Source organism: Pocillopora verrucosa, chromosome 9, assembly GCF_036669915.1.
Source record: "Pocillopora verrucosa isolate sample1 chromosome 9, ASM3666991v2, whole genome shotgun sequence".
NCBI classification, from domain to species: domain Eukaryota; kingdom Metazoa; phylum Cnidaria; class Anthozoa; order Scleractinia; family Pocilloporidae; genus Pocillopora; species Pocillopora verrucosa.
In genome coordinates, this window is record NC_089320.1 from 9,726,208 (window position 1) to 9,753,545 (window position 27,338).

Consider the following 27,338-nt stretch of genomic DNA (forward strand, 5'->3'; position numbering starts at 1 on the left):
ATCATTCAGCTTATAATAGAAAGATTATTTTAAAATGAAATAAACACCAGAAAACTTTATAAACTATAGATTTGCAAAACCTCATGCATGGATGAATTGGCTACTTTTGATATTAGTCAAAATTTTGAGTTTTATCTTAAATCCTACTCTGAGTAAGAACCAACTGTTTTGTGAATTTACTTACCATTAACGATGTGATTCAGTATAGCATATGAAATCTTTTTTTTTTAAAGAGATGTTAAAACATCTGTTTTTCTTTACTTCAGTATTTGCCAAAAAAAAATCGGTCGGAAGTGATCACAAGCCAGTGTTGGAGTTTCCCTCTGAGGCTTCATTCTAATCATGACGTAAACAACCAGACACTAATGTGCAAAAAAAGGAAAAACGTCAAGTCCATCCGCTAATGACGTAACCACTATGTTGACTTTAAAACACCTAGTGGCTGAATGTCTACTCACTGCTTCCGGTGGCAATGAACCCGTGACTTCCGGTAACAGTAATCGTTATTTTTGGTGTCTCGGGGCCTTTAAACGAGCTAGATATCTGATGTCGCGCGTCTAATCCTTAAGCTATAGTGTTGATTTGGGCCCGTGTTTGGTTATGACCGGGATCAAAGACGCACAGGCGTTTGCGAAAGATGATTTGACAGATGGAACGAATGATTTTAAAACTCTTAGAGCAGGAAACAGACAGAACGGAAGCTAAAATCAACTTGCGCTGCCTTGTCCTTGTCCGCCTTGATTGCAATAATGATTCATTATAAAATTCATTGCATCTAGTGTTAGGCTTTCAGAAAGAAAGGATATATAGTACTTACTGCAGAGGAAATGGTTCTTTTCGCGGTTTTGCCGTTCGATTCGGGTGAGTAGGAAAACACTTTCCTTCCCAGTCTCCCATAATTTTTGCGGAAATGCGCATACTCTGCCTCCATAATTTTTGCATTGCGCATTCGGTTGCTACCAAAGAAGCCAAAGCTCTGCTGTTAGTGAAATATCTTAGCGTTTCACTTCCGATACTTTAAAACATCTATAATGCTGTTTTTTATACCTCAACCGCCGAGAAAACATTTGCTTCAGTCGTAATGGATGTTGTTTTATCAGTCGTTACGCCTTGAGGGATTGTGACAAGTAAGTTTGAAAATATTTTTGCCTTCGACGATTCATCGAATTGTTTTGTTTTGGGGTAGTCGGTCCTGTTTGTTGTTTTCATCATTTAACAAGAGTATTTGTCAATTCGCTCGTGATATCGGCCTCCTTAGGCTTTGAATATAATTAATGTTTCAAAGTGAGCATCACCTTACTTGAGCTACTAGCGAGATCTTCCAATCTCTATCTTGAGTGGTTCAGAGAACGTATTGTTTACCTCAGTTGTAATCAGCTGGCAATTGGACACGAAAATGTTACGTTTAGGCTTCTTCCTTTGTGATGCACAGTATGACAAGAATGATAAATTGGTATGAGTTTACTTTCATTTTTGTCTTGCATTGAATGTAAATGAGCTTCTGTGAAATAGGATTTGGGTGCCTATCGATAACATATTGAAGGGTTATCTACAAACGAGTAACACCTCTAAGAACTTTCCTTATTAAATGACTTTTGTTGTAAGTTTATTTTAGTCTCTAGTCGCCCAAAATAACATTTACGACTTTGTCGTTAACCATGTAAATTTGCGACCAAAAGATCAATTACAGATATTGTGAAGTATACTTAGGTATAGTGTGGACACGAGAAGCCGGCATTCAGTTTCGTTCGTTCCCAGAAAGTGACAATTATTTTAACTTTCACAAGATTCAAAGCATCAAAGTCACCTGTCGGCAAAGACTCACAGCAAACAAGGCTGTGCTAGGCTATAATGTCACAAGTTATATTAGCTTGCCAGCGTAAAAAACAGAGATCATAGACAGTATGTATCAATAGTTCAGTAGTCTTGACAACTTTATCATTACTGACAGTGCAATTTTCTATGTCAATTCACATTTACAATGTGGGAATAAAAGCGGTTGGTTCTTTACAGATTGTTAGCTCATAGCTTTAACAATGCTTGTTTTGTCCAACATTGACCAATAAATGGCTCAGTCCACATGTATTTGTTTTGGCCATTTCTTGTGGTTCTGATGCAAAAGCTTCAGTGTAGAATTTTAGAATGAAACAAAGAGTAAATGAAATCTGTGAGGTGTATAGACATGAGTTAAATGTTCTCTGAAATTGGCATTCCTGGTACCATGTAGAGAAATGAATAGGTGGCAGCTATTTGAAGACTAATTTGTCACATAACAATACTGAAGTGTGAATTATGTGAGTAAGTGGTTTACTGAGAATTGGTAACACTGTTTAAAACTGTGAGAGAAAAATTGTGAAATTGACATCAACATAAAAATTGTTGCTTATAGAAGAGCTTTATAAAGTAATGAATCCTAATTGTTATTTGAAGAGTTGAGTTCCCCTTGTTTCAAGAATGCTAAGATGTGGGATCATTCATGGTCTTTCTCTAAATAGAAAGAGACAAAGTTTTCAACAAGTCAAGACTAAGGTTTTCAGAATTATTTCTACTAAGTGAACATACTTGTCTGGCATGTTCATTCTATTGAACACTCTAAGGTACAGCATAACCCAGGGACAATGAAGTACTAGGGGACCAAGGAAAAGTGGTAGCCTCTGTATGTTATATTGAGACCCTCTAAGCATTTTACTTTTTTGACTGGAATGGGAACTGATGTTATTTGCATTGCAAGGTAATGTTTAGTGAGGACTTTATGTGTTACCTATGATTAAAATTATATATTTTATGTCAATAATTTTGTTATTTTAATCATTTGTTTTGCACATTAAGGGAAGGTAATGTATGGGACTTGAATTCAGGAGTTGAAATATTTTTTGGATTATCAGTTAACTTCCACTTTTGTCCCTCTTTTTTCACCAAAGTGAAACTTGTTATAGGATAGATGAGTAACATTTTGTACATAATATGTTCACCAACACTATTATGGTCTTTTATCAGGGATGGAAGAAGAAAACAATGGTGGAACACTAGAGGCTGGAGGAAAACTTTCACTTGTCCAGCCTCCCTCTCCCAGGCCTCGCCCTGTGCCCCGTCCACGAAACCAAACCAAAGGACTCAGCAGTACAGACATGAATGGAAAACCTGCAATTACAGCTCCTAAGCCTGTGTTACCTCCAAAGCCGAGACGGCCACCGCCGAATGCACCAGCTGAAAAACCACTGGAAACATATCAAGATGTTCCATCAAACAACAATAATGATGAGTTACCAGTCGTTAAAGGATGTTCAACAAAACAACATTCAGTAACAGAGAAAAGTAAAGACAATTTAGCGTCCAATAAGGTAATGACTTCTGCTGGTATCACAAACAGCACTGACACAAAACATGTTGAAAATGGACCTGAAAAAGTTGACTCCACAGACGAACAGTGGTATCAACCTTTAAGACCAAGGCAAGGTAGTGATGAGTCAAGCTCAGATGATGCTTATGAGGAATTACCAACTGCAGAACAAAGTAAAGAAAGCAAAGCTACTGCCTCAAGGTCAGTTGACAAGAGTGAACCCCTTAAACCCTAACATCAGTATGCAATATTCTCCTTACCATTCCCGACTTATTTCTTAAGATGATGACTAGGAGATGTTGTTTAAGAATCAAGAGCTTCTTTAGATGGTGATCATTTCCTTTATTCTTGTGGCCTGAATGGATGATTCAGGGGTGATATTGTAAGGAAAACTTACTAGGTGCTAGTCACTCTTAGGGGCTAGGGGTTAAAAGGTTGAGGTGCATCTGAATAAAACTAAAAAATTACGAAAAATCTTCCTCTGTAAGGAAACTTGCAGTTTTACCTTTTTTACAGTTTATTTTCAAGTTTGTGGTACCTTTATTTATATATTAGAAATAATAAAAAACTGTCCTCTAATTTGTACTTATATTTTATCTCTGAGATTGTGTACAATAAATGTAGTCAATGCAATTTAATGGAGTTAACAACAAAGAACATCAGCGTTCTCTAGTAGTCAGCAGTTTTTCACATATGCGCATGCATTGGAATTCCATGTGCTCTTCGCTTGAGGTGTTCTTGAATGTGGTTTGAGTGTGAACTTGCAGTGTTGTGAGGAGAGCCACCTCATCTTCCAGGCAGTTTTCCCCACCCCTTCCCTACCTCTTTCCACACTTTATTCAGTGTGACGGGTGCCTGTTTCCCTTTCCTGTGAGGGGGCTCATGGCTGGGTTGCCAGGATTTGCCAGCCATGGGAGAAGCCTCCATCTGGGAACTGGCTGCTAACAATGGAAGCTCCTGGATGTTTTAGGCACCCAACCTTCACTTAGTGTTGTGGTTGTTAACTATATTTTGATTGCTATAAGAGGAATTAATGATAAGATATTTACATGTATGTACTTAAAATTTAACATCTGCATAAAAGTTTTCTTGAATTTTCCAAGAAGTGATCAGAAAATAAAACACACAATTTGTTTCTTTAAGAGGTATTAATAAATCTTGTATTCAATTTCCAGGCCTGATGACCCAAGTAGGTCAGCTGGGAAGTCCTCCCCACCTGTACTTCACAAAGTTAGCAACAGAGACATTAAAGTATCTCCACCTGTCCAACGTAAAATCAGCAACATTGCTAACAAAATGTCACCCCGCCTCCCTTATAAAACTAGTGGTGTGGCAAGTGTAATCTCCCCACAGCATCCTCCTCAACCAAATGACACAAGACAACTGAAAGCTGTTGAGGAGAATATAAAAAATACTAGAAATTTTGAAATTTCAAGTGCCGGTGAGAAGTCAAAGCCTTTGCCACCAAAAAAGCCTCTTCCTTCTTTTCCTAAAGGAATAGGTACTACTGGTCAAAAGCCTGTAATGGGTGAACTGTCAGCAAGTAAACCACACTTACCACAAAAACCTCCCCTTGAGTTATCTTCGTCACCTAAAACTGACCAATCACAAAACTCTGTTGCTGCTCTCGCTCAAAAGTTATCAACAATACCTGTATTTCCTTTCCGAGATGACAATGGCAGCAGAACAGGAGGGGCTGTATTTCCTTCACCTGTTGCTTCTCCATTGTCCTCACCACGCCCTTCACCTCGTAACATCACATCAGGTGCATCCCCAGACAAGTCAAAATTGAAATCTGCGACAGTAATGGCAAAGGTCAGTGAAGTGGGAAAACCTGTACTGTCCTCTAGACCTGGAACTTCACTGCCAAAATCACAAAGTCACGTCACATCTCCTCAACATGGTAGGGATATTAACAGTTTTTCACTTTTATTTGTGATTATAGTATTTTTCTATGATAGCATCTCCATTCAGTAAAAAGCATAGTATGCTTTTTACACACCTGATTCTAGTTTTGTCCTAATGCATGGGAAAGTTTGCATCAATTAGCACAGTTTTCCTTTGTGACCTAATTCATAAAAGGAGTAAACTGAATTGTGAGAGGATTTTACAGAAGTGGGGTCCACAATGCCTACAGCTTGAGACTATGGTTGGAATGAAACTATTGCTTTTTAACCTACAACCTATTGAAATCTATGTTTTACATCTGGCGAATAGGAAAGGAATCAAAGAAGCCTCGTCCAGAGCGACCCATTCCTCCATCAGCAGAGGCTGTTGCAAGAGTGAGGTCACAAACACTGGAGAATCTTGAAGAGGAGGAAAATTATCCCTCAGATGAAGCTGTAAACAAGATACCTGGTTTGTTTCTTTGTTCAGATGGTTCCTTGTTATCAATATTATCAGTTATTATCAGTTTTTTAAAAACATGAGCTGAGACAGTTTGACTAACTTTTGGAATATCATTTGAAGGCCCTGCTAGGAAATCATCTTTACCTGAACAACGCAAAAAAAGATTAGCTTCTCGTCCTCTTTCACGGCGTCTAAGCCCTCATGTTCCTTCAGCTGAACTTGCACAAGCCAGTAGGCGGCCTCCACCTCTTCCACCAGGAGTTAATCCTATTATGGAAAAACCAGCAATACTGAAAGTGCCACCATTGCCTGCCATGCCACGCCCACGACCAATGTCTGCGTATCAACAGACAGAGAGAGATGCTTTCAAGCCCACTTTGGGCAAGACTGTATCAGTAGGAGACATACCAAGAGTTACATTAGCTGAAGGTAATGATATATTGTTACCCTTTGTGTTCATCTTTTGTCATTGTTACTTTGTGTTATCATTCACATTCAAATGTCTTTTCAAAGTTCTAACCAAGCACTCTCTGCCACACATATATATAAACAAAGTGTATAACCAATAATTTCAGCCTTTCTGCTGAAATTTGTAAACCAGCCCCATTATGGAGAGAAGCCCATGTGAAGGCCACTACATCCTCTTGCTCTCATTTCTTTCCTCATACACAGGGTTTGAGCTAGGATTTGATCACTGAGGGACAATTTGTCCCCCTAGCAAAAATTTTGGGGGACATTTTTATTTTTAGGGGGACAGACAAATTAATTTTTGACAATTGCATTTTTTGCTGCTGTCAGTCGTCTTAATGGACCTCTTAGGAAACAACTTTAACGGGTTCAAAAAGGTGATTGTTTGTGATTTGTGATTGGTGGATTTCAATCCATTTGGTGTGTTTCTGTGTTTCAAGGTTCGTTGCTTGTGATCATAATTATGATTGACAGCAGCGAAAAATGCAATTGTAAAGGCAGCTTTTGAACTTTAGAGTTCGCATGTTTGTGAAAAGGGCAGTAAAGAGTGCCAGGTACATTCACCATGCTTGGTTGAGCATGAGACATATGTGTGCAGTAAAGCATGACTGAAATGTGACTTAAGAATGAACTTTAAACGTGTGATAAAATATATTTTCCACATTCTGTTTCAGCTTGCAATTTCTGTACTGAAACTCTTAGTATGTGCTTCTTTTTGAGTTTTTTCCCTAAATTTTGAAGGGGACAAATTGTCCCCTTGGCCGTTTTTTTTAAGGGACAATTTCAATTGCAGTGTGGGGTTGGCACAATGGCACAGCCTGACTCAAACCCTGCATACGTGTACTTATTTCCCAATGTTGCTTGAGAAAAATCTGAGTTTTATTTTAGAGAAGAAATTGTAAATCTTTAATAGTCACAGCTTGTATGTATCTTTGCATATCTCTTACTAGATCAATCTGAGTACTCCTATGCCTATAACCATACTTCCATTGGAGGGACGCCACCCGGGCATGTGGTATCAGAATGTATTCCACCCAACCCACCCTCATTTGTGGCAGACAATGGTGCATATGTCACACCTGATGAAAATGTTGTCAATGAGTTTATGCGGGATATTTCTGAGGAGAGTACATTGGCATCTTACGAGGTTGCTGATGAGCAAACTGTTGCTGGGCTTATGAGCAGTTTAAAAAGGAAGCAGACACTGAATGGATTGACTGCTGGTAAGCTGACATATTTGTACCATGATAAGGGAAATAAAAAAGTTAACATTTGGTGCTGTGTTCATCAGCCCTAAAAAGCAAACCCTTACCATTGTTTCAGTGACCATAGGGCTGTAGGCACACAGGTGGCTAGAAGGGAAAGTGAAAACTGGTGATACAATGTGCTTGGTTTATGTCATCATCCTTCTTTTCTTGTGGTTTTGATATCAGGAATTCCAAAATACACACATTTATGAGTTATTATCAGCTGTATTTCTAAGATGGACACTTAGAAGTTGAATACTGTAACAGGAACTTTTAGCTATAAATTATTTTGTGATGATTAACAATGGCTCTATGGGTACTAAGTACAGGTTCATATAAACTGCTGTATATTCAGACTGACTCTGTTTTACTGTGTAGGTGCCTTTATGTGTTCAGCTCTATATCCAGACAAGCAGTCTTGAACACTTTGTTTCAGGAAATTGAGTCTATTATGCCATGATTTACTTATGAACCAACAGTGTTGTGACATTTGAACATGTTTCATGTAACAGATGTGAGTACAGATGACACAGAGACAGACTCGTCTAACAGTGATGGTCATGAATACTTGGAGCCACCCTTGGAACAAAGTGATGAACAACTAGATCCCCATGATACCGACGATGATGACGGTATATATTTCCTTTTATTGATAAAAGTACATAATTATTTAAATAGTACGGTGAAATATGTCGGAAATGGATTCACTGTCAATTATCAATGAAATGGATCCACAATCAATCAGCAATTTTCTTAGAATGGCCCCACTTCATATTCAGTTTCTTTCTCTTTGACCCTCAATTTACTTCCTTGAGGCCCTCTCTTCTTGTTTATGTTTTTTTTTCGTTTTCGTAAGATGATAACAAAATGATATCCTTACTGCTTTTGAAAGGCACACCTTTTACTGCAGCAACTGATGTATTTCTGGTTACTTTCTAAATTCCTTATTTGTTTATCAACTTATAGCATCTTCAGAGAACTCATTTTCATCAGATTCATCACATGAATACTGTGTTCCACCTGAAAACCTTCGTCCTCCTGAGCCACCTTCAGATGGAGATGAATATCATGAAGTAGAAGGAATTTATGTGGAGGTAACACACAAACATTGCAATGTTGAAAAAGTGGCCACTAACTTTCTCTTGAAAATATTTAGTTAGAATAACTCTCTTGCTCTTATTTTCCAGCCTTCTGTCAAGTCTCCAAGGGACCCATTTTCTTCAGGTACAGATATTTGAAAATACTTAATGTTGCAGCATTAGAGATGTGTACACTACAAGATGACTAGTTAACCCTTCAACTCCCAAGATGGTTAATTATTCCTCTCTAGCTGCTACAAGTTTCCTTGTAAATTAGTTACAGAAAATTTGGTGTTGGATCAAGGTAACAGGTAACAGGTGCCTGCAGTTAAGTTTGAGTATAATTATTGTGTGTTCACTGGTTAATGAATTTATATTATTGGGAGATAGGGAGAAGTTGAGTGCTAATCAGCTCTGATAGCTACAGGGTTAAGTAAAATTATCAAAAGTTACTAGTGATTTGTCTAAGAGCAGAATTTATTTAGAACAAGTTTGAAGGCAAGGTTGATTAAGTTCTTACAGAGCTGTTATCATTGTATGTATTGTAGCTATAATGTGAGCATATTAATCATATTGTGAGAAAAGACTGATCCTTTGAACGAAGTGGGGTTGCTTTTTTATTGTGGTAAACTTAACAACTCCTGATCCACCCTCATAATAATAACAATTGTTATTTGTGATAATAAGTCTTATAATTTCTGTTTTAGACGAGGAGAAAGACAGTCTTTCTGAGGGTTAGTGAATGATGTGCTTTGTTACCATGCATGTATGTTCTTGGCTCTTGTTTTGATATGAGCTACATTTGCATTTTGTTAAATGATTAAAGGAAAATCTTCATTAAAAAATATGAAATGCATAGTCATACACGATTCTCAAGTTTTGTTTGGAAACTCCTCTGTCTTGGTGGTAGGAGTAGCCCAATGTAAGTAGGTTACACTACGTTGTTGTTTTACAGAGCCCCTGTACCAAGTTTACAACAGGCGCACTCTCCGACGTGAAAGAAACCTCAGCCGTCGTAGACTGAGCAGTGATGTGAGTGATTTGTCAGTAAATGATGAAGTAGAGGAACTAACAAAAGGAACAATGAGAAACATGAGGATGCTATGGTGTGAACTACCACAGGTTTGTTTCATGACCACTTCATCATCAAGTTTACATGTAGCCAGCAACGTGGGCGTCTTATTAGGGCGCCTTAACGTTATAAATTTGGAATTGTTTATCCAAATGGCCATTTTGATTGACTTTCACTCACTGGTAAAAATTTATTTCTCATCCTACTCTTCAACTGCCATAAAAATCAAAGATGGCTGTCACAATTTTCACCAAGAGAGTACTTTGAAATTGCTGGCCAAAATTACGCCTGCTTTACAGGCTATGTCAGATTAGAAATTTAGTGATAACTAGATTTAACTCCTAGATCACTTGGACATGGTTGTCTTCATAGATGTGTTAAGGATCATGGGTGTAGGTAAGATTTTCCAGTAAGAAAGTGGCTCATAAACTAGCTTGGAATGGACTTGTCCTTTGAAATTTGTTCTATTAACAAATAACAATTTCTCAGTTCTTTTAACTAAAAAGGGATTGATAGGGACATTTGAACCGCCACTGAGGAACACCCTTAAAAGGAAATACTTCCGTTTTGCTTTTGGTTGAGCTATGTCTTCTGTTTTTCTCCTGGACTCTGATTTCACTGTTGCATTTCTCTGTTACATGGAAAATGTTCAAATGCTAGATCAGTGTTAGTTTAGATTAATATTTTTCCTTGTCCTAGTAAAGCAATTGTTATTCTAGTCACTTTGATAATATTTCTCTCTCTCTCTCTTTTTTTTTTACTTTTCCATCAGGTTAAAGCAAGCGGAATTTTAGACAGCATGAAATCAGAAGAACGTAAACGCCAAGAGGTTTGTTTCACTGCGCTAATAAACGCAATCTGTAGAAGTGTTAGAAAGACGGGTTGGGTTCAGTAGGACTCTACTTTATATGTATGAAGAGGAGAGTGGTATATATCAATACTTGGAAAATGAACCTGCTTGGGTGAAACGAACCGTTCTGTTTCACAATTGATTATCCAGTTAAAAATTATTGAAGTAAGGGCCTTAGTGGCGTTATTTGAGTCCATTACGGAGACAAAGTTGTTGTATTGAGAAACGTTTCCAACACACTTAGGTACAACTGTAAATATTTTTGTCTTTGAGCCCGTTGAAATACTGTACTACCTGCTCCGCAAGATACTTGTGCAAGGCGGAAGTCCTCCTCTAACAAATTTTTGGTCGTTGTATTACTCCCATTTGTACTTACCATCAAGTGCCCAATGTTTTTTTTTTTGTAGGCCATGTTTGAGGTTATCACTTCAGAGGCAAGTTATCTCAAGAGCCTCAACATTCTTAGATCACACTTCATAAACTCAGAAGAGTTGTCCTCTGGCTCCTCTCTGTGTGTTCTAGAACGAGGCCAGTCACATGTGCTATTTTCAAACATCAGTTCCATTAAAGCGATCAGTGAGAGGTAAGTTTGGACTCAGGGTTTGACATTTAGACAGTTACTGAAGTGGTGCCCTTCGTGATTCATAGTGTAGTTATTTTTTAGTACTTTCTAACTTCTTGTAAACGCTACGGCGGCTGAGGCATGAAAAAAGTGCAAATCCCTAAGTCCATGTGCGTCTCGGGCTACTCCGCTTCAAGTTGACAATAATCGTTAAGATATTGGAAAGGTTCTGAACAATTCTTCGGGAACCAACTTTCTCCTACGCGGGAGAAACCTGAGAATAAATCACAATGAGGCTGAATCCAGGGTTACAGTGAGTTTTCCAGCTAACAAATACTCAATATCTTAGTTTCCTCCAGGCCCTCCGAGCACGTCAAAAAGAGGCTGTGGTTATATCGTCTATCAGTGACATTATCGAAGAGCATGTAAGTGAAATGAGCCGTCCGCTTCTCAAGATTTAAAACAAAGTTTCAGAATTTACCTGTTTCGACTGTCTGAAAATAATTTGTTCAGCACGCTCATCGTATGAAATATTTCCATACACAGGCCACAAGATATTTCGAAGTCTACGTAAAATACTGTTCCAACCAGATCTATCAGGACAGAGCATTAAAAAATCTGAGGTAAGTATCATGATCTGTTCTCCATTTATCGACACGTGTTGATATGCGGTTTAAATTAACTGGATGTCGGAAATTTTCGTGTGCTTTTTAATGGGATTTTTAATGACTCATCTTCCCCCAGCTATCGTTTTCATCGACTTAATGGTGCTGTTGTTGTTGCAGGAAAAATGTGAAATTTCTTGAGGCAGTTTCGAAACTCCAATCAAGTAATCAAGCGCAGGGTTTGACGCTACAGTCGTTTTTAGTTCTTCCCATGCAGAGAATAACACGGCTTCCCTTGCTCGTAAATGTAAGTATCAACCGTTATGATCAAACATCACATGACCCACATCAGAACATGTTAACATACTGCATGCAGCCTTGCTGGATACGACTTCATTTTTCACAGGCGTGTGGTATTCACAGGCGTTGTCTCTTCGGAATTATTCCACGCCCCAGCTGTCTGAATGGCGGTTTTAATGATTTTAGGGTATCAGTAATAAATCTTATTTCCCAGGAGAGGGTTAGTAGCTTCAGCTATCCTAAGTTAACAAGATTCAGGATTGGTCACCCGTTCCCCTCCTCTACCTGGGCTGACGAGCAAGTTGCTGCTGAGTGACTGTCATAGCACTCTACTAACTACATCCCTCTCTTCCAGGCGATTTGTACGCGATGTGAACCAGGTAGTGATGAGTTTAGCAAGTCAGACCGAGCATTAGCTGCTATCAATAAGGTGAATTTTATTACCTGTTTTCGCCATGCTGTTATTCAACATCCAAAGAATTCCTTTTTCGCCATTCTTTTTTTCATGGTCAACAGGTTAATGAAAGACTTCGGCATCGGCTCAAGAGTTTATTAGCGAGTTTTGATCTTTTTCAGATTGTGAATAACTGTAACGAGGGAGCAAGAAAAATGGAACGGATGGAAGAAATTTGTGTTATACAAACACAGATAGAGTTTAAAACAAAGGTGAGAATACGCAACCAATCCTTCTTTACTAACACGTAAGTACCATATCTTGTGTACGATATTTACTTCCACGCAACTGAAATTTACCAAAGACCTTTTTCATCGATGATTTGTTATCAGTACAGTCTTGTCAGTTAATTGTTATAAGAAGTGTTGAATTTTTAAAGCGAGGTAGCATGGAGATGAGAGTGTGATACAATCTGTTTCTGTTTTTGTTTATCTTTAGCCCCTCGCTCTCGCCACGTCATCGCGTTATTTGCTCAGACGAGGTGACCTACTTCAAGTGGTGGAGGACTCTAAAAGTCCATTGAAGTTATTGAGACCCAAGTTTAGACCGTTGTACATGTTTCTGTTCAATGATCTGCTGCTCGTGGCGAAGAAGAAGAGGTACTAACCTAATTATACATAGTTTTTATTATTTCATTTGAAAAGTGATTTGGAGTTCTTTTTCTGAAATGTTTGTTCTAAAACTGTCAGTTGTTATACATATTTTGCAAAGAAGCCCTATTTGAGAATGGATTTGCAACGAGAGTAATTGCAATTTGTGGCTGGGGTCTCAGTCCTCCCGCGCACTCAAGTTTTTGTCCTTTTCCTACGTATGCGATATGTTATTTAAACGTCTTCCTTTTATTTAAAGCCTTGTTGGTCACGCTATGTTTTTTGTTTTTGTCTTCTAGCGATAATCGTTTCTTAATCCAGGATTACGCCACACGCACCATGACCCAAGTTGATGAGGCCCCGCAGGATTGTAGCGTGAATGTTGATCACATGTTCTCTTTGGTTTTATTGGAAAACTCCGAGGGGAAAACTAAAGAGTTTCTTCTTGTTGGAAACACTGAGTAAGTTGTTCACATCTAGTGGTGTTTGTCGATATTCTGTTGTAATTTCCTGGATGAGAAAAATTTCCTGAAAAACACTGTCTTGGTAAGGGGATGGAGAGGGGTCTGTTTTATTTTTCGAATGAGTCATTCAGAATTTGAGTGAGCGTTCAGTAAACCTACCAAAAAAAAGTCATCCACGCAACCGTTTTCCTTTTGTATAAATGTTAAAGCACGGTATCGTACACAACCTGCCTATATCATTCCCGCTCATTCTTTATAACGTTAGACTTACTGTTATATTTCCCAAGGGCAATATTTTCCATTCGTTAGCTTTCAATTCTATTTTATCTTCTGATTGTTCAATTCTTTCTCATAGAACTGACAAGACTCGTTGGATGGAAGCCTTCAAGCCCCCTGTAGCCGAACAAGAAGGAGAAACTGTTTATGCTGATTGGGGTAAATGCACTTGTTATCACCAGTCACCATATGATTTCTCACAATAACATTCATACACCGTAAGGGAGAGAGGCGGCGTGATCACTAAAAAAATGTCAATTGGGATGCATTTTCTTCTTGTAGAAACAATCTCATGATGAAAATTACAGTAAAACTTTTCGCTTTATCTAAGACCCAAGCAATAAGCTAGTTACTAAATTTGTTTACAGACTGCCCCCAGGTGAACGCTCTTCACAACTACACTGCTCAACAACCCGACGAGCTCTCTCTTTACGAAGGTGACGTCATCAATGTCTTGAAAAAACTCCCGGATGGTAAGTAAATTCCCTTTTCCAGAACTAAGTTTCCTTTTGTTTCCTTTTGCTGCGCCTGGTTAATGTCATTGGCAGTTTACCTTATAACATGTTTGCGTCTCTGCCAGGGTGGTATCATGGAGAGAGGTTGTGTGACGGAACTCAGGGCTGGTTTCCAGCCAATCATACTGAAGAAATACTGAATGATCATGTCCGGGCCCGCAATTTACGTCAGCGGTATAGACTGTTGGCAGCTTCTCAACATTTAATTGGTGGAACACTTAAGATTTAATTACCCTTGTATTGTTCAAAATTTTGAAGTTTAGTCTCAATTGTATTTCCAAAATTCATCTCTATTTTGTAAATAGTGAAAACCAGAATATTGTCAGATAAGATACATATTTTAGTACAATATTTTTATAGCAGTATAATTTTTGCCTTTTTTTTACTAAGCTACAATTTTATATTTTTGGGAATTAAATATAATCGTTTTAACTTTATGAAAGCGCATAAATGCTTCTAGAAAAATTGATCCTAGGTGTACAGTTTTGGACTTTGATTTCCCTGCTCTGTTTAATGGTAGGCCCAGTTTAACTTCAATTATGAAATTGAAATGGTTAGTAGAATACAGAATAATTATTTGAAGCGTGGGTATGCGAGGAAGTTGTACTGTGGATGAAGTGAATAGACAAAAAGTCAACCGGTTGACAATTTTATCACTGAGTTTCAAATTCTTGCTTATTAATTGTATCATAGTTCAAACTTTTTCCAATATCCCTTGGATACATGCATTTTCAGCGGTATTTAATTCGAATCGTAATATATATACTTGAACTGAACGAAGTATAGACTTGAAATGAAGTTTATTTTCATTTTAGTTTACTAATTTTGAATCACCAAACATCTTATAATTACTTGTTGTAAGTTAATGGTGAATTTAAATGATTAGAAAGGAATGTTAACTTGTCATAGTTGATGATGTACCGTACATACGCTCTAAATTAAGGTAAGTAGGTCACATTGCCAAATGAAAGTAAGGTATCGCTCTCGTAACTTTTTTTAGAAGGACTTCAAGTCCAATATACTGTTAAAATTATTTTCTGTGCAATGTCGTCGTTTACAAGGAATAAACATCAAACACATTGTTATATTTTCTCATGTTTCCATTGTATTGTTTGTTTATTTTGTAACTTCTCACGTAACATCGATTTGATGATCAGGAGAATAACAAAGTTCTTGATTTTAATAGCCAAATTGCGGAATCTGCTTTTGTATTACAAAGAAAGTTAATAAGGACGATAACCCCACTTGGCTCGAATTTCATATACTATCAAAGTACTGCAACTGACTCCTACGAATTCGTAAAGCAGTTATTGATCTTTTACTAAAGGCAGGCCATTTCATTTTGTCCTGCATTTCAACGTGTTAAAAACGTTCATGATAGCTTGCGTTCCTAGAGTAAGTTTTAAACTGAACCCCCAAGCGCTATGTGAGATGTATTCTCTCTTGTCTCACTTTTCATGAGTGTCCCTCTTTAATAAATGCTTCCCTCTACGAATACTCGACCATTGCTATTGACAACAACTACTCTTAGTGTACCTTTTGTGATTGCAGTATCCAGGTATTGTCTTTGATGTATGGTTTATGAAGGTGGGAAAAAAGTTAGATGGAGAGTCGTTAGGTATGAAGAAGAAGGGTAAAAAAATGGTAGAAGAGCAAAGTCTGTAAGTGTGGATAATGCTATAGCTTGTTCCATGTATGTTTTCCTTAGCTTGAAAAAATCTAGACCTTACTAATTTTCTTTTATCACATTTATTGTTTCAGATTTGGTACCGATATGTAGTCCCCAGACAATGTTACCAGAGCCTTGCAAATGAATTATTACAAAAACACCTTATCGTAGAGACCAGGGAAACGCAAACGTGACCGGGTCGTGGTTAGGTTTTGCATCTGATTGGTCGAGGAAGAGGTGCGACTTTCCTAGACCAGTAACAAAGCAAAAGTAAGGTTTTCAGTCACGAGTGATTATGTTACTAGTACATTAACGGCACACGACATTCACGGGACATGTTGATAGTGCTTGCTTCATTTGTTTCCCTTAATGAAGTTTCCCAAATAGAACCACATTTTTCATTTTCAAGTAATCCTTAAAACGTGATAACAAAAAGGAAAAATTTGGCTCTATGCCCTCACGAGAGTTTGTTTAAGGAAATCTTATGACCTTACATGAAGCAAAAAATGACTGTGCTACACAACACTGACTTATATGCCTGCAGACTCAGTCGGTCCGAGGTCCACACTCATTCTTCCTTCCCTGGGCGATCCTCGACCCTCTCGGCGGCTCGTCCCATCGTTAGGTGAAGTGTCAACTTCTGTCCTCAGTTGATCTGTACTGCTGTGGAGGAATTCACAATGGAGAGGAAATTTTTTGTGGGTGGCAACTGGAAGATGAACGGAAGTAAAGGAAAAATAGATGAAATTTTAAAGAACTTGGCGGTCAAATGATCTTTCTCCTTCCACTGGTTTGTTTCATACCACTGCTGTTAGGGCCAAGATTTACATTGTCTTGTTACAAAGTATTTAGCTGTCGTAATGTTTTCATCACAAGTAGTCAGTAATGAGTAGTCGAGTTTTGTAAATCAAATAATGCAGTTGCAAATTTTTCTCTGTATGTTGAAATCTAATTTAAAGACGTCTCGCATAGGAGTTCATGCGACTTAGTTGATGTGTTGATAAACCCCACATGACCACGAAATTGTTTGTTTGTTATATTTTGTGGTCGTATTTACTTTTGAAACAGTAAAAAACTTGGAGTTATTTAAGTGTCAAACTTTCCGCCCTTTTGATGGGTGGTCTTCATTCCCCTCCAGGAGTTTGCAGACAAAAATAGGATTTCCTGAAGGGAAGCTAGAAGTAATTTTTATTATGATTAAAAATGTCCCAAGATATTTGTTTTGAGATTATTGTTTTAAGATTAATTTGATATTGATACCTTAAGCTTGTGTACTACAAAAAGCACACTACTAACAGGTATTATATTGTTGTTGTCTAAACAGATGTTGTAGTTTCTCCTCCTTCTATTTATCTGGATTATGTCTGTAAAGCAGTCAAGGCAGGCATTAGTGTTTCAGCTCAGAATTGTTACAAAGTGGCCAGTGGAGCTTTCACAGGAGAAATCAGGTATTAAGCAGAGTATTAAACCTTAGAGAAGAAATCCTAAGTTCGTAAGCTATAAGTCCGCTGTTTGAGTCACCAAATGGTTAACCAATAAAATTGTTTTCTGCAAGCTGACATAGGCTCACATGACCAAAGTGACATTTAGACAGGAGATAGTAAAGTGGCCTGTTGGTGAGTGTACTGGACTGCTGATTGGAAGGTTTTTGTTTAAGCCCTGGCCTTAAACCATACCTCTCTCTATATAGGATGTATTTGAGTACCAGTGAATCACCAGGAGAACCCACTAAAAGCTTGGTTACCTGTGATGAACTAGTGTCCTATGAGGGTGATTTGTAACACAGTAGTACCACTAACTCAAGTCACAAGAGAAGCAGAAAAGAGTTTGAGTTATCAGAGGTGGTGTTGAATTCTAATTGTCCTTTTAATAGTTGATATGAGAAAATTTTATAAAAGGTGTTCTAATCCAGGAGAAATTTTATAATATGCTGAATTGCAGTGCATTTGATTGGTTTTTGATTCAAAATCCATTGGAAAACAAACATAGATGATTTCATCATTGACATTTTTTGTTTCTTTATTATGTATCACAAATAGATTTCGTGGGTACTAGATCACAAAATATTTCAAAATGTGACAAGAACATTGGTGAAACAATCTGTGCCTTGTGTGCCACTTTTTTGTTTGTACCACAGATGCACTGCAACATGCAATCTATTTGTTAACTGTTTTGTTTAAGGGAGTTGGATTGACCCAGTTTAAGTAAGTGGGGTTCTATTTTACTTTTAGTCCCTTGATGACTCAGACTTAAGTTTAAGATGGCCAAACAAACTCTTAACCCTTTCACTCCCAGTAGTGACCAAGACAGAATTGCTCCTTAAAATATTAACACAATCTCAAGTGAACAAGTGATGATGAATTAGAAAAATATCAATTAGAGGACTATCATTTGATTCAATACAAAATTCTATAAACGAAATTATAAGCAGTGTATGGCAGATAGTGGGGAGAATTACTAAAGAGATCATGGGAGTGAAAGGGTTTACTGTACATTAAGTCAGTTGACATGTCAGCTCAGGTCTGAGTCAGCTCTAGCCTCATTAGTGTTCACTTTTTTATACACTAAACATATACCAATAAATCATCATTGATGATTTTCCTATGATGACTGCAAACTTTCAATGATTTCTTCTGTTTTACATTTTCATTGAAGCCAAATCTTTGCTTACAGGTAAAGTTGTTTCTTATTGATTATAGTAAAAGCAAAAAATCAGAAAACCACATTACTGTCTTCGAGAAAATACCCGTGAAAGATGAAAAATCGAGCCAATTTTGGTTGTAACGCGTAACACAATCTCAGTGGTAAAATTTTTTAAATACATTTTTCACTGAAAAGAAAGCTCGTTTGAGCAAACAAATTACACCTAATGATAACACACAATAAACACTACATTTGAGCAAAACTTTGACATTTCAAGTTTATTAAAACGCATAGAAAAGATTCATCATTCTTAAGTATCCTTTGTGTAACGCTGGGTTTCAGAATTTGGAAGTACACCAAGTTGTTGTCCGCAGATGACTGAACTGGAATCCTGTGGGAACAAAAACACATTAACCAATGCTCATACTTGGTGTTCTAAAATAGCGAAAAATCAGTCTAAAGGATTGACTATAAACGGAGAAATATCAGTGTAAAACAGTCGCTACGGTTTTGTAAAACCTGATTACGCAATAATATTTTTCATCAACTTACCTGCTCCTTCGCTACTATACTTCAAACACGGCAAAGTCGGGTTTTGAAATCGATAACACTTCAATGCTCATAAGTTTCTCTTGTCATTTCCAAGTTTTCGGGTCCATATCTTTAGAAACGGCCAAAATATTCACTTTTGACCAAGTCGCTACGCTTTTTACCATGTTGACGCCATATTGAGAACGGAGTCTCGCCACAAATGCCACCAAAAGCGCTATGAAATCTGCTGTTTGCTCCGCCATTTTCACCTTCATCTTTTCATCTCCATGTCGAAAATAGCTTGGTAACATTTCCTATTTTGGTTTCTGCAACGTTATCAAGGGTCGGGGGTCTTCAAGCTCAATAATTTTTCTGAGATTTAGCCATCTGTAAATATCGCTTCAAGTGCGCTTGACAAGAGTATGGTTAACGAAAAGGAAGAGAAAAGCTTGCGAGGATCAAAGAGTGGAGGAGGAAAAAGCAGGAAAAGAATAGGCTAAGGAATCTAAAATATAATGAAAGCTGAATTTCAATAGCAAAAATGGTGAGAGCTTGAAGTTTCCAGAAAGTCAGTTTTTAGAGTGCCAGTTGATCTCGCTAGGGAGATACTAGCCTCCATGTAATACAAAATGTTATTATTTCTACTTTTTACTGTGTCAGTGAACTCGAAATTGATTATTTGTGAAAAAGACCACACCCACAAGGGATTATGGGTAAATACAAATTTGAATCAATGTGACAAAAATAAAATAGTTTGAAATGGTTTACTGTAAATTAAGTCAGTTGACATGTTCAGCTCAGGTCTGAGTCAGCTCTAGCCTCCTTAGTGTTCACTTTTTTAATACACTAAACATCTACCAATAAATCATCATTTGATGATTTTCCTATACTTTATATAAGAACTGGGATACATTTATTGGCTGTTCATGAGATTACATTACATTTTTCACCTTTCAGGCCTTGACATAGTGAACTGCATACCATACAGTCCTAATAACTGCTATAATTTCATCATTCATAAAGTTTATCATATCAGATATACAATTTGTATAATGTATTGGGGTGGAAAGTACATATTTCATATCTAATGTTTGTAAAAGTAACCAGATATTAAATATCCATTTTAGCCCTGCAATGATCAAAGACATTGGCTGTAACTGGGTGATCATAGGACATTCTGAAAGGAGAAAGATTTTCGAAGAGAGTGATGAGGTGAGAGATAAGGAAATTATCTTTGGTAGTTGTATGGAATGTGCTTGCAGGGAATAATATTTGGTTAAGCACTGCACACTTAATTTCTGGTCTCAAGAGAAACAAGGAGAGTCTCTCTTGATAACTTTTTCCAAGGGAACAAACTCTAGAGTGTGAACATAACTGAACAAACAAACAAGCAGTAATAAAAAAAACAGCTATTTTGTCCATTTTCCATCAATTACTTCACAAAACTTGCCCATATGTTGCAAAATGTAAAACAGAACCAACCCAAAACCCTTAAAGAATTTCTGGTTTCCCATTCTGTTTTTGTAATCACAATGATGTTCTTTTCACACAGTGATAGGCATATTTTTTTCTTTGCATGTGTTCCATTTTGTTCCCAATTTGATGGCCTTGTTGATGTAAACTGAGGGTAGAAAAATAGCATCTTTGCTACCAAGTTTGGTAATTTTCTGATCACATGCACTTCTTAATTTGGTGCATTCTAAACAGGCAACATTTTCTGGTGATGATGTAACAGGCTAAAGTTTAGTAAAAAGCATTTAAACATGATGCAAGAAAACAATGTTGGCATGAACAATAGTTCCAAAAGGATCAAATATTTACAAGCTAACATCTAGTTATTTTTGTGTGTAACTGTGTTTTCTTTAGCTTATTGGCGAGAAGGTTGGTCATGCACTATCAGAAGGATTAAATGTGATAGCCTGTATTGGAGAACTTTTGTTGGAGAGAGAAGCTGGAAAAACCATGGAAGTTGTGTCAAGGCAGCTTAAAGCCATTGCTGGTGTGTGATAATCTAAACTTTTACTGTTACCATTGTTATAATACTTCTCTGGGTGACTATCTTACAAAACTTCTGATTGTCTTACTCATCTCTCCTATTTGGAAATTCAATCTAAAGGGTCTGGATAGACTTTAAATTTGAAAGCATGTTTTGACAGTTCTTCTGTCATCTTTAGTTCTGAATAAGGCAAAGTACAAAGTAATGGTAGAAACCTCCACTTAATCACCAACTTTATCATGTTAATTTAAAACTTTTCTTGTAAATGCATACATAGTTCTGTTACTATTGTTTGTTTTGTCCAATCAGCAATTTGTTACACACTATAAATTCAACTTTGTATTTTGTATTATTCAGAACTGAAGATGACAGAAGAACTGTTGAAACATGTTTTTAAATTTAAAAAGGGTCATTCAGTTTCTTGAATTCAATCTAAAGAGAAGAACCTATTCATAGGGTAAAGATAAAGTTTGTGCTCAAGCCAAGTGGTCCACCCAGCTGTAGCTTAACCCGGTTACCATGTCGCATGAAGCAACAAGGAGCATTACTTCCCAGCCCTGGATGGGATACTAGTCCATCACAAGGTCCATTAGGTTTCCCTAACAATCAGCCTGTACCCATTGATACTCTTGGGTGGGGAGGGGCATTGTGAGAGCAAAGTGTTTTGCCCAAAAACACAATGCATCGACCTGACCAGGTCTCAAACCCAGACCTCTCAACCCAGAGTCTAGTGCACGCACCATTAAACCATAGGGGGTGGGGATCCATTCAATTTTTATTTTAGGGAAGTATGGGTACCCAAGTGATAATGCCAAAACCCTAGAGGCCACCTGTCTTTAAAGTTTCTTTGAAATCAAAGAATGGATTGTCAGAAAATGTCTTAGTTATCAAATTGCTTGGCCAGAAAGAGGCTATAAAATTTCCAACTGTTTGTATTCCTGGATAGTAGTTGGCTTTCTCGTGAGAGAAAGAGCCTGCCGACAAGATGATCCCTCATTCCAATTTATACTTGCTTTACCACAGATAACGTCTCAGACTGGAATAAAGTGGTTATTGCCTATGAACCAGTTTGGGCCATTGGCACTGGAGTTACGGCCACACCTCAACAGGTGAGGAAATTTGAACCGTCTAGTATGGTGTGAAGGTGGAACTGAACTATGTTCTGTAATTGTGAAGACGTAATAGCTGCTATGTTATACACCTCCTATTACAGGTGTCAGTAATTCTTGGCATTTTTAGTATGGGCTAACTAACGGGCGCTGTGGACGAAAAATTGAAGGTCTGAATAGACCGAATTGTTTGAAACCTTACCTTTTTTTTCACGGGATATTGGTTTAGAATAAGAATTTGTAACTTGATAACTCATAGGCTCAAGAAGTCCATCATCAACTGAGAGGTTGGCTTACTGATAACGTTTCAGCTGCTGTCGCTAGTTCAACTAGAATTATTTATGGAGGTAGGCTTTCTAAATTTTTTATTGAACCGTACACAAAACATGCGAATATTTTCTTGTAAGAAAGACCCCAGGAGAAATCCTTCAACTCATAATTGGTAAGTTATACTGCAATGATCTTGAGGTTGTCAGTGTTTTTGCTTGGTCAATAGTCTATAAAGCCCTTTGTAACCTATCAGTCCTAAAGCCACGGCTATTTCTACCAGTGCCTTGTAATTCTATGTATGATCCTGTAGAAACAAATGTTTAAATAGTAAGCAGGCGTTTTTGGTCAAATCTGCGAGTTTTCCGTGTTGGACTACATCTCTGAGGTCCTGCGTCTATATGAATAGACGTAGGACCTCAGAGATGTCCAACACGGAAAACTCGTTTGCCGTGTGCAGCAGTGCGCTTGATGTTTGCTCGTACAACATTAGGCTTAATGTTTGCAACAGTATTTCTATCTCAAGAGCTATCAATGAAATATGTTAAAACTGTTAATTGAAACGAAACTTTTTTTTTTGATGGAACGAAACTGCTTTGATTTAAAATGAAAGGTCCGGACTCGAAACCTCAAAAATGTCGGCGAGTATGGTGTGTGTGTGTTTTGCGCTGAAGAAGATATAGCCTGGTTGCTCAAATGTTTTATTTGTGTCAATATTTGCACAGGTTCCGTGAACGCCAAGAATTGTAAAGAACTGGCTAAGGAAGGTGATGTAGATGGTTTCCTTGTTGGAGGAGCCTCTCTTAAGCCTGAGTTTGTTCAGATCATTAATGCTAGGTTGTGAGAAAACGTAGGTTTAGTTTGTAGAATTTACGCTCGAAGGAATGTGGTGTTAAAACTGAAAATTATAGTCTCTGGGAATAATAAAAATTGAGAGTGTTTCATTTATATCGTGCCAATCAGATATGATTACTTGCCTTGGGGTAAAATTTTCAAATAAATGCAATTTAGGACTTGAAGATAAAGGAACACATCTGCAATTCAAAACTAAATTACAAAGAGCCTAAGCAACGCCATTTTTGAGAACCATAACGACTTGGGTGATTGACATTTTTACTGTTTTTCAAATAGCAAACAGACTTAAAAGTCTATGCTTCCGGCATGAGATGTACCAGTGAAGGTTTTAGAAAACACACCAACTTGTACTTTTGAAAAAGTTATTCTGAACATGGCTGATAAGGCAATCATTGTCTGAACCGTTCTCTCTCAGGATTCAAAAGTTAATTCTCCTGACTAAAGAGCAAACATTTCTTTACCTGAGAGTTTTAAGAATTTGTTGTCCTAACAAAATGTGCATCTTTTATTTTATATTTTTCTCAATCCTCATGACCTATCTGCTTGACCTCGTGCCTTAAACATAGGAAGAATTTATGTGCTGATCAGGCATGGAAGTCAACACTGGTTAGTCTCGTGATAAAGATTTCAATTCAAGATTTTGAACCACAGCATTTCGTTTTTATCAATTATGCCGCTTTCTACGGAAATTTTTGCAGTTCCAGAAATGCGTGAAACAACCTGAAGGGTTGACATTTTTTTCCCCTTGGCCTCTTTGTGTTCATTCGCATACTTAATATGCAAATCCGTTCTTTTGTTGTCATTTATTGAATATGCGCCGCGTGGTTATAAAACAAACAAATACAAAGCTTCGAGCAGATCAGCGACTACTCTTCACAGAATCTTTCGCTTAGTCGCCGGTTTAGAATTAAACATGGCTTCGCCAGTGAGTAATATCGACCACATTTTCAGTAAAGAGGCAAACTGTCCTATTTGTTTGGAGGAGTATGTTGAACCAAAGGTTTTACCTTGCCTTCACAACATTTGTAAGAAATGTCTGAAAGAACTGCTACATCACCATACGCTGAGTTTTCGCTGTCCAATCTGTCGTGCTGTTTGTCCGATTCCTGACCGCGGAGTTGATGGTTTTCCAACAAATGATTATTTAGCGCGTTTAATTCGAGATTCGCCAGCCAAGAAAGTTATTCAAGAGATCAGGAAAGCAATGAAAGACTGCAGTGAAAAACTTGTAATCGTGCGGAAAATCTATGAGGAGGCTCGCACCGATATGGAACAACAAGGAGAACTAATCAAGCGCAAGATTCGCGAAGATTTTGAGAATCTCGTCGAAGTTCTGCGAAAGCAAGAAGAAGCCTTGTGCGCTGAAGTCGATAATTTAGTCGAGAAAGAAGAGAAGAAACATCCGGCGTGTTTTCTCACCTTGCAAACAGAGACGTTATTGACTCATATCGCGGGTTCCTTGAAATTACGAGATGCGTTAGACGTAGCAAACGATAAAGAGCATTTGTTAAACAGAATCAGAGATGCAAATGTAGCGTGTACCAAGTTGAGCCATTTGCATTCCGCCGCTGAGACAGAAAAGACGAAAAATTCGTTCGAATTTATGGGAAACAAAGAAGTTCTTCAGTGTGTTAGTGGAAACATGTTTGGAAGTGTAGGCTTGAAGGGACAATTAACATCTTCAAACACGTTAATCAGTTCACCTGACTCGGATGACTTGGGGAGCCTAGAGGTTCTTAAACCTGGCACAAGGTTTCATTCTCTTAATATACCACAGCCCTTGAAACGAAAGTTCCAGCCATTTGCAGTGGCAATAAACGATGAAGGTCATATCGCACTTAGTGATCAAGGAAATCACGCTGTGTTAATATACACCAAACAAGGAGAATTTGTGGCTTGTGTTGGTAGACGGGGATCAAAAGACGGAAACCTTGAGTCGCCAACTGGTGTAACATTTCTAACCAGGCATTTGATCGCCGTTGCTGATGGGTGTTTGTTTGGTAATCCAGCGCGGATTCAAGTATTTGATAGCTCGGGTAGATTCACACGCTGTCTCGTTAAATTGACTTCTAACTCTCATTGGTTCACGCGCCTCACTACCGTGAACGAAGAGCAAATTTTGGTCACGTGCACACCTGTAATGCAGGGCCACGAGTCATGTATTAAGGTGTTCAACACTAGCGGAGAGGAACTCCTTTGTTTTGGGACAAGCCTCTCAGGAAAACTACTGCATCCTTCAAAAGCTGTTGCACTCAACAACGAGTTTTTCGTGTCAGATGTTGACAAGAAGAACAATCGTTGCATGGTAAGTGTTTTTGACCACGAAGGCAAGTACCTGAGGGCATTTGGTGAATGTATGCTGAAAAAAGATCCAAACGAACGCGCCTTCTATCCGCTTGTGATTGCATTAGATGCAGCAGATAGCAAAGTGCTTGCATACAGTGGGCTGTACAAGCTGGTTCGTTGTTATATGCCTAATGGTTCTTTGGAGTCTTACTACAGTACACTGTCTGGAATCACGGACATGGCTGTTACTGATGATGGCAGAGTGTTTGTGGTTTGTGGAGGAAGTGGTGAATTCCCTCACAGTGTTCAGCTTATATTCCACTACTAAAGACAAGTGTGAAGCGCAAATGATGTTGTTGCTTGTGTAAAGGAATTTACTTCACACATTTCGCCTTTTATTTTCAATTTTTGGTTTTCCTGATAACCTTTTAACATCCTATGCCTTTTGAGTGGTATCTGTGAATACCAAGCGTACACGTACAGAAAAGCGGAGAATTTTTTTTCTATCAAATAAAAACTTGCTCACGAAGAGATTTTAGCAAAAGGGACTAAAGAGAAAGTGCGGTTACGACTTAAACGCATTTTTAACTTGAACCGCTGAAATGATTCGTTTTGAATTGAGTAAACACGAGTGTAAGAAATCCTGCATTTTTTGTTTTTAAGCCTATAAGGTTGCTTATCCATGCAATATTTGGGTGTTTAACAAAACTGCATTCTGATCCATCTTCACTTGAGCTATAGGGTTCAACTATAAGTTGATGCTAGGAAAAGTTTCAAGAAGGCTTACGACTAACAGTGGATTTACATTCATTTCATGCAAATCACTCAAAACGATACCTCAAGGTCCACTGAGTGTCTGTAATCGAGGCCTAAGTAGTGTACTTGTTGAATATCCGGCTCTTATGTATGTACGTTTCAGATTCCAGTTACTTTATTAAGTTCGGCACGTGCAAACAATCAACAGCGTAGGTTAAAAACATTCAGTTAAGTTGAAGATATTTTTCAGTTATATTATGAGCTCGAGATTTCTATACTTATGGTGCGATTTTTTATAAGAAGATAGCGAGTGGGTAAGCCAATCGGATCGCAGAATATATGATAGAACGCTTGTAGATTTATACTAAATCAGTAGATGTATTTGACAGGAAGGAACTACATCGACTACGTTTATTTAAAGGATACTTGGCCTATTTTACAAAAGTTATCTTTAACGGCCACATTTGGAGCGTTTTTTTTTTAAGATAACCTATCCAAAACAACTTAAGGGAATTTTTATGCAAGGAAAATATTTTATATTTTGACGAATCGCTACAGAAATTGATATTATGTAGGATTCTGTTTCACATAATTATTTTAAAACGTTCTTTTGCAAATATTTCATACAAGAAAACGTGTGTTTTTAACATTGTAGTATTTACTGTTTATCCTGTATAAAATGTTAAAAAGCTTATTGTCTTACAGTACAATTTACAATGATAATAGGACCGAGTGGCGTTTGATGCGGTCTGTAATCATACGAGTGATAAACGAAATCGGACGACCGCGAAGGGGGAGTCCGATTAGATAATTACGAGAATGATTATCAACAGAATTGGACGACACGAAGTCCGGTTAACAATTAATCAAAACTATGACAAAATCTGAGAAAGAAACCAGACATAATTTGTACGTTTTCATAAAAATAAAAATAACAACTCGGCGCGCGTACATGACGTGTTCTGTTCACTTACAGGCATGACGTGTTAACTGTCCTATTACACTGTCTAATCATAACCATTACAATTTCTTCAAATGTGATTGGTGCATGAGCT

The 27,338-nt window shown here is 37.7% G+C and overlaps 3 protein-coding genes across 5 annotated transcripts; all 3 read left to right on the forward strand.

The window, feature by feature from the left end:
* The first annotated feature begins 528 nt into the window (after positions 1-528).
* Positions 529-15,256, forward strand: LOC131796897 (rho guanine nucleotide exchange factor 5). Of its 3 annotated transcripts, none has more exons than XM_059114507.2 (23): positions 529-861; positions 2,998-3,541; positions 4,516-5,243; positions 5,558-5,698; positions 5,810-6,118; positions 7,108-7,380; positions 7,917-8,036; positions 8,371-8,498; positions 8,592-8,628; positions 9,191-9,217; positions 9,439-9,605; positions 10,328-10,384; positions 10,813-10,988; positions 11,317-11,392; positions 11,514-11,590; positions 11,753-11,879; positions 12,228-12,302; positions 12,449-12,538; positions 12,765-12,925; positions 13,216-13,377; positions 13,736-13,815; positions 14,025-14,129; positions 14,237-15,256. In XM_059114507.2, exons 1-23 carry the CDS (start codon positions 828-830, stop codon positions 14,398-14,400), a joined length of 3,858 nt encoding a protein of 1,285 aa, XP_058970490.2. In that variant the 5' UTR covers positions 529-827; the 3' UTR covers positions 14,401-15,256. The 3 variants fall into 3 exon arrangements, with proteins under 3 accessions (XP_058970490.2, XP_058970491.2, XP_058970492.2); XM_059114508.2 differs by lacking the exon at positions 529-861 and adding an exon at positions 926-1,127; XM_059114509.2 differs by lacking the exon at positions 529-861 and adding an exon at positions 1,221-1,453.
* Positions 15,257-16,392: 1,136 nt separating this feature from the next.
* LOC131796899 (triosephosphate isomerase-like) lies at positions 16,393-23,334 on the forward strand. Its single transcript, XM_059114512.2, is given in 8 exon segments — positions 16,393-16,604; positions 16,606-16,630; positions 17,165-17,288; positions 20,142-20,226; positions 20,881-21,013; positions 22,034-22,119; positions 22,379-22,466; positions 23,112-23,334. Coding segments are annotated over 8 exon segments (744 nt in total). The 5' UTR covers positions 16,393-16,520; the 3' UTR covers positions 23,231-23,334.
* Positions 23,335-23,469: 135 nt separating this feature from the next.
* On the forward strand, positions 23,470-26,473 carry LOC131796914 (tripartite motif-containing protein 2-like). Its single transcript, XM_059114534.2, has one exon. The coding sequence runs from the start codon at positions 24,155-24,157 to the stop codon at positions 25,853-25,855; it is 1,701 nt and encodes a 566-aa protein (XP_058970517.1). The 5' UTR covers positions 23,470-24,154; the 3' UTR covers positions 25,856-26,473.
* The last annotated feature ends 865 nt before the right edge of the window (positions 26,474-27,338 follow it).

Excerpts from the sequence above, each read along its gene's own strand:
- LOC131796897 (XM_059114507.2), top strand. The coding sequence starts at position 828 with ATGGTTCTTTTCGCGGTTTTGCCGTTCGATTCGG. Across the intron at positions 8,499-8,591 it reads TAGAAGGAATTTATGTGGAG|CCTTCTGTCAAGTCTCCAAG; the intron begins GTAACACACAAA and ends CTTATTTTCCAG. Across the intron at positions 11,880-12,227 it reads GGCTTCCCTTGCTCGTAAAT|GCGATTTGTACGCGATGTGA; the intron begins GTAAGTATCAAC and ends CCTCTCTTCCAG.
- LOC131796914 (XM_059114534.2), top strand. The coding sequence starts at position 24,155 with ATGGCTTCGCCAGTGAGTAATATCGACCACATTTTCAGTAAAGAGGCA.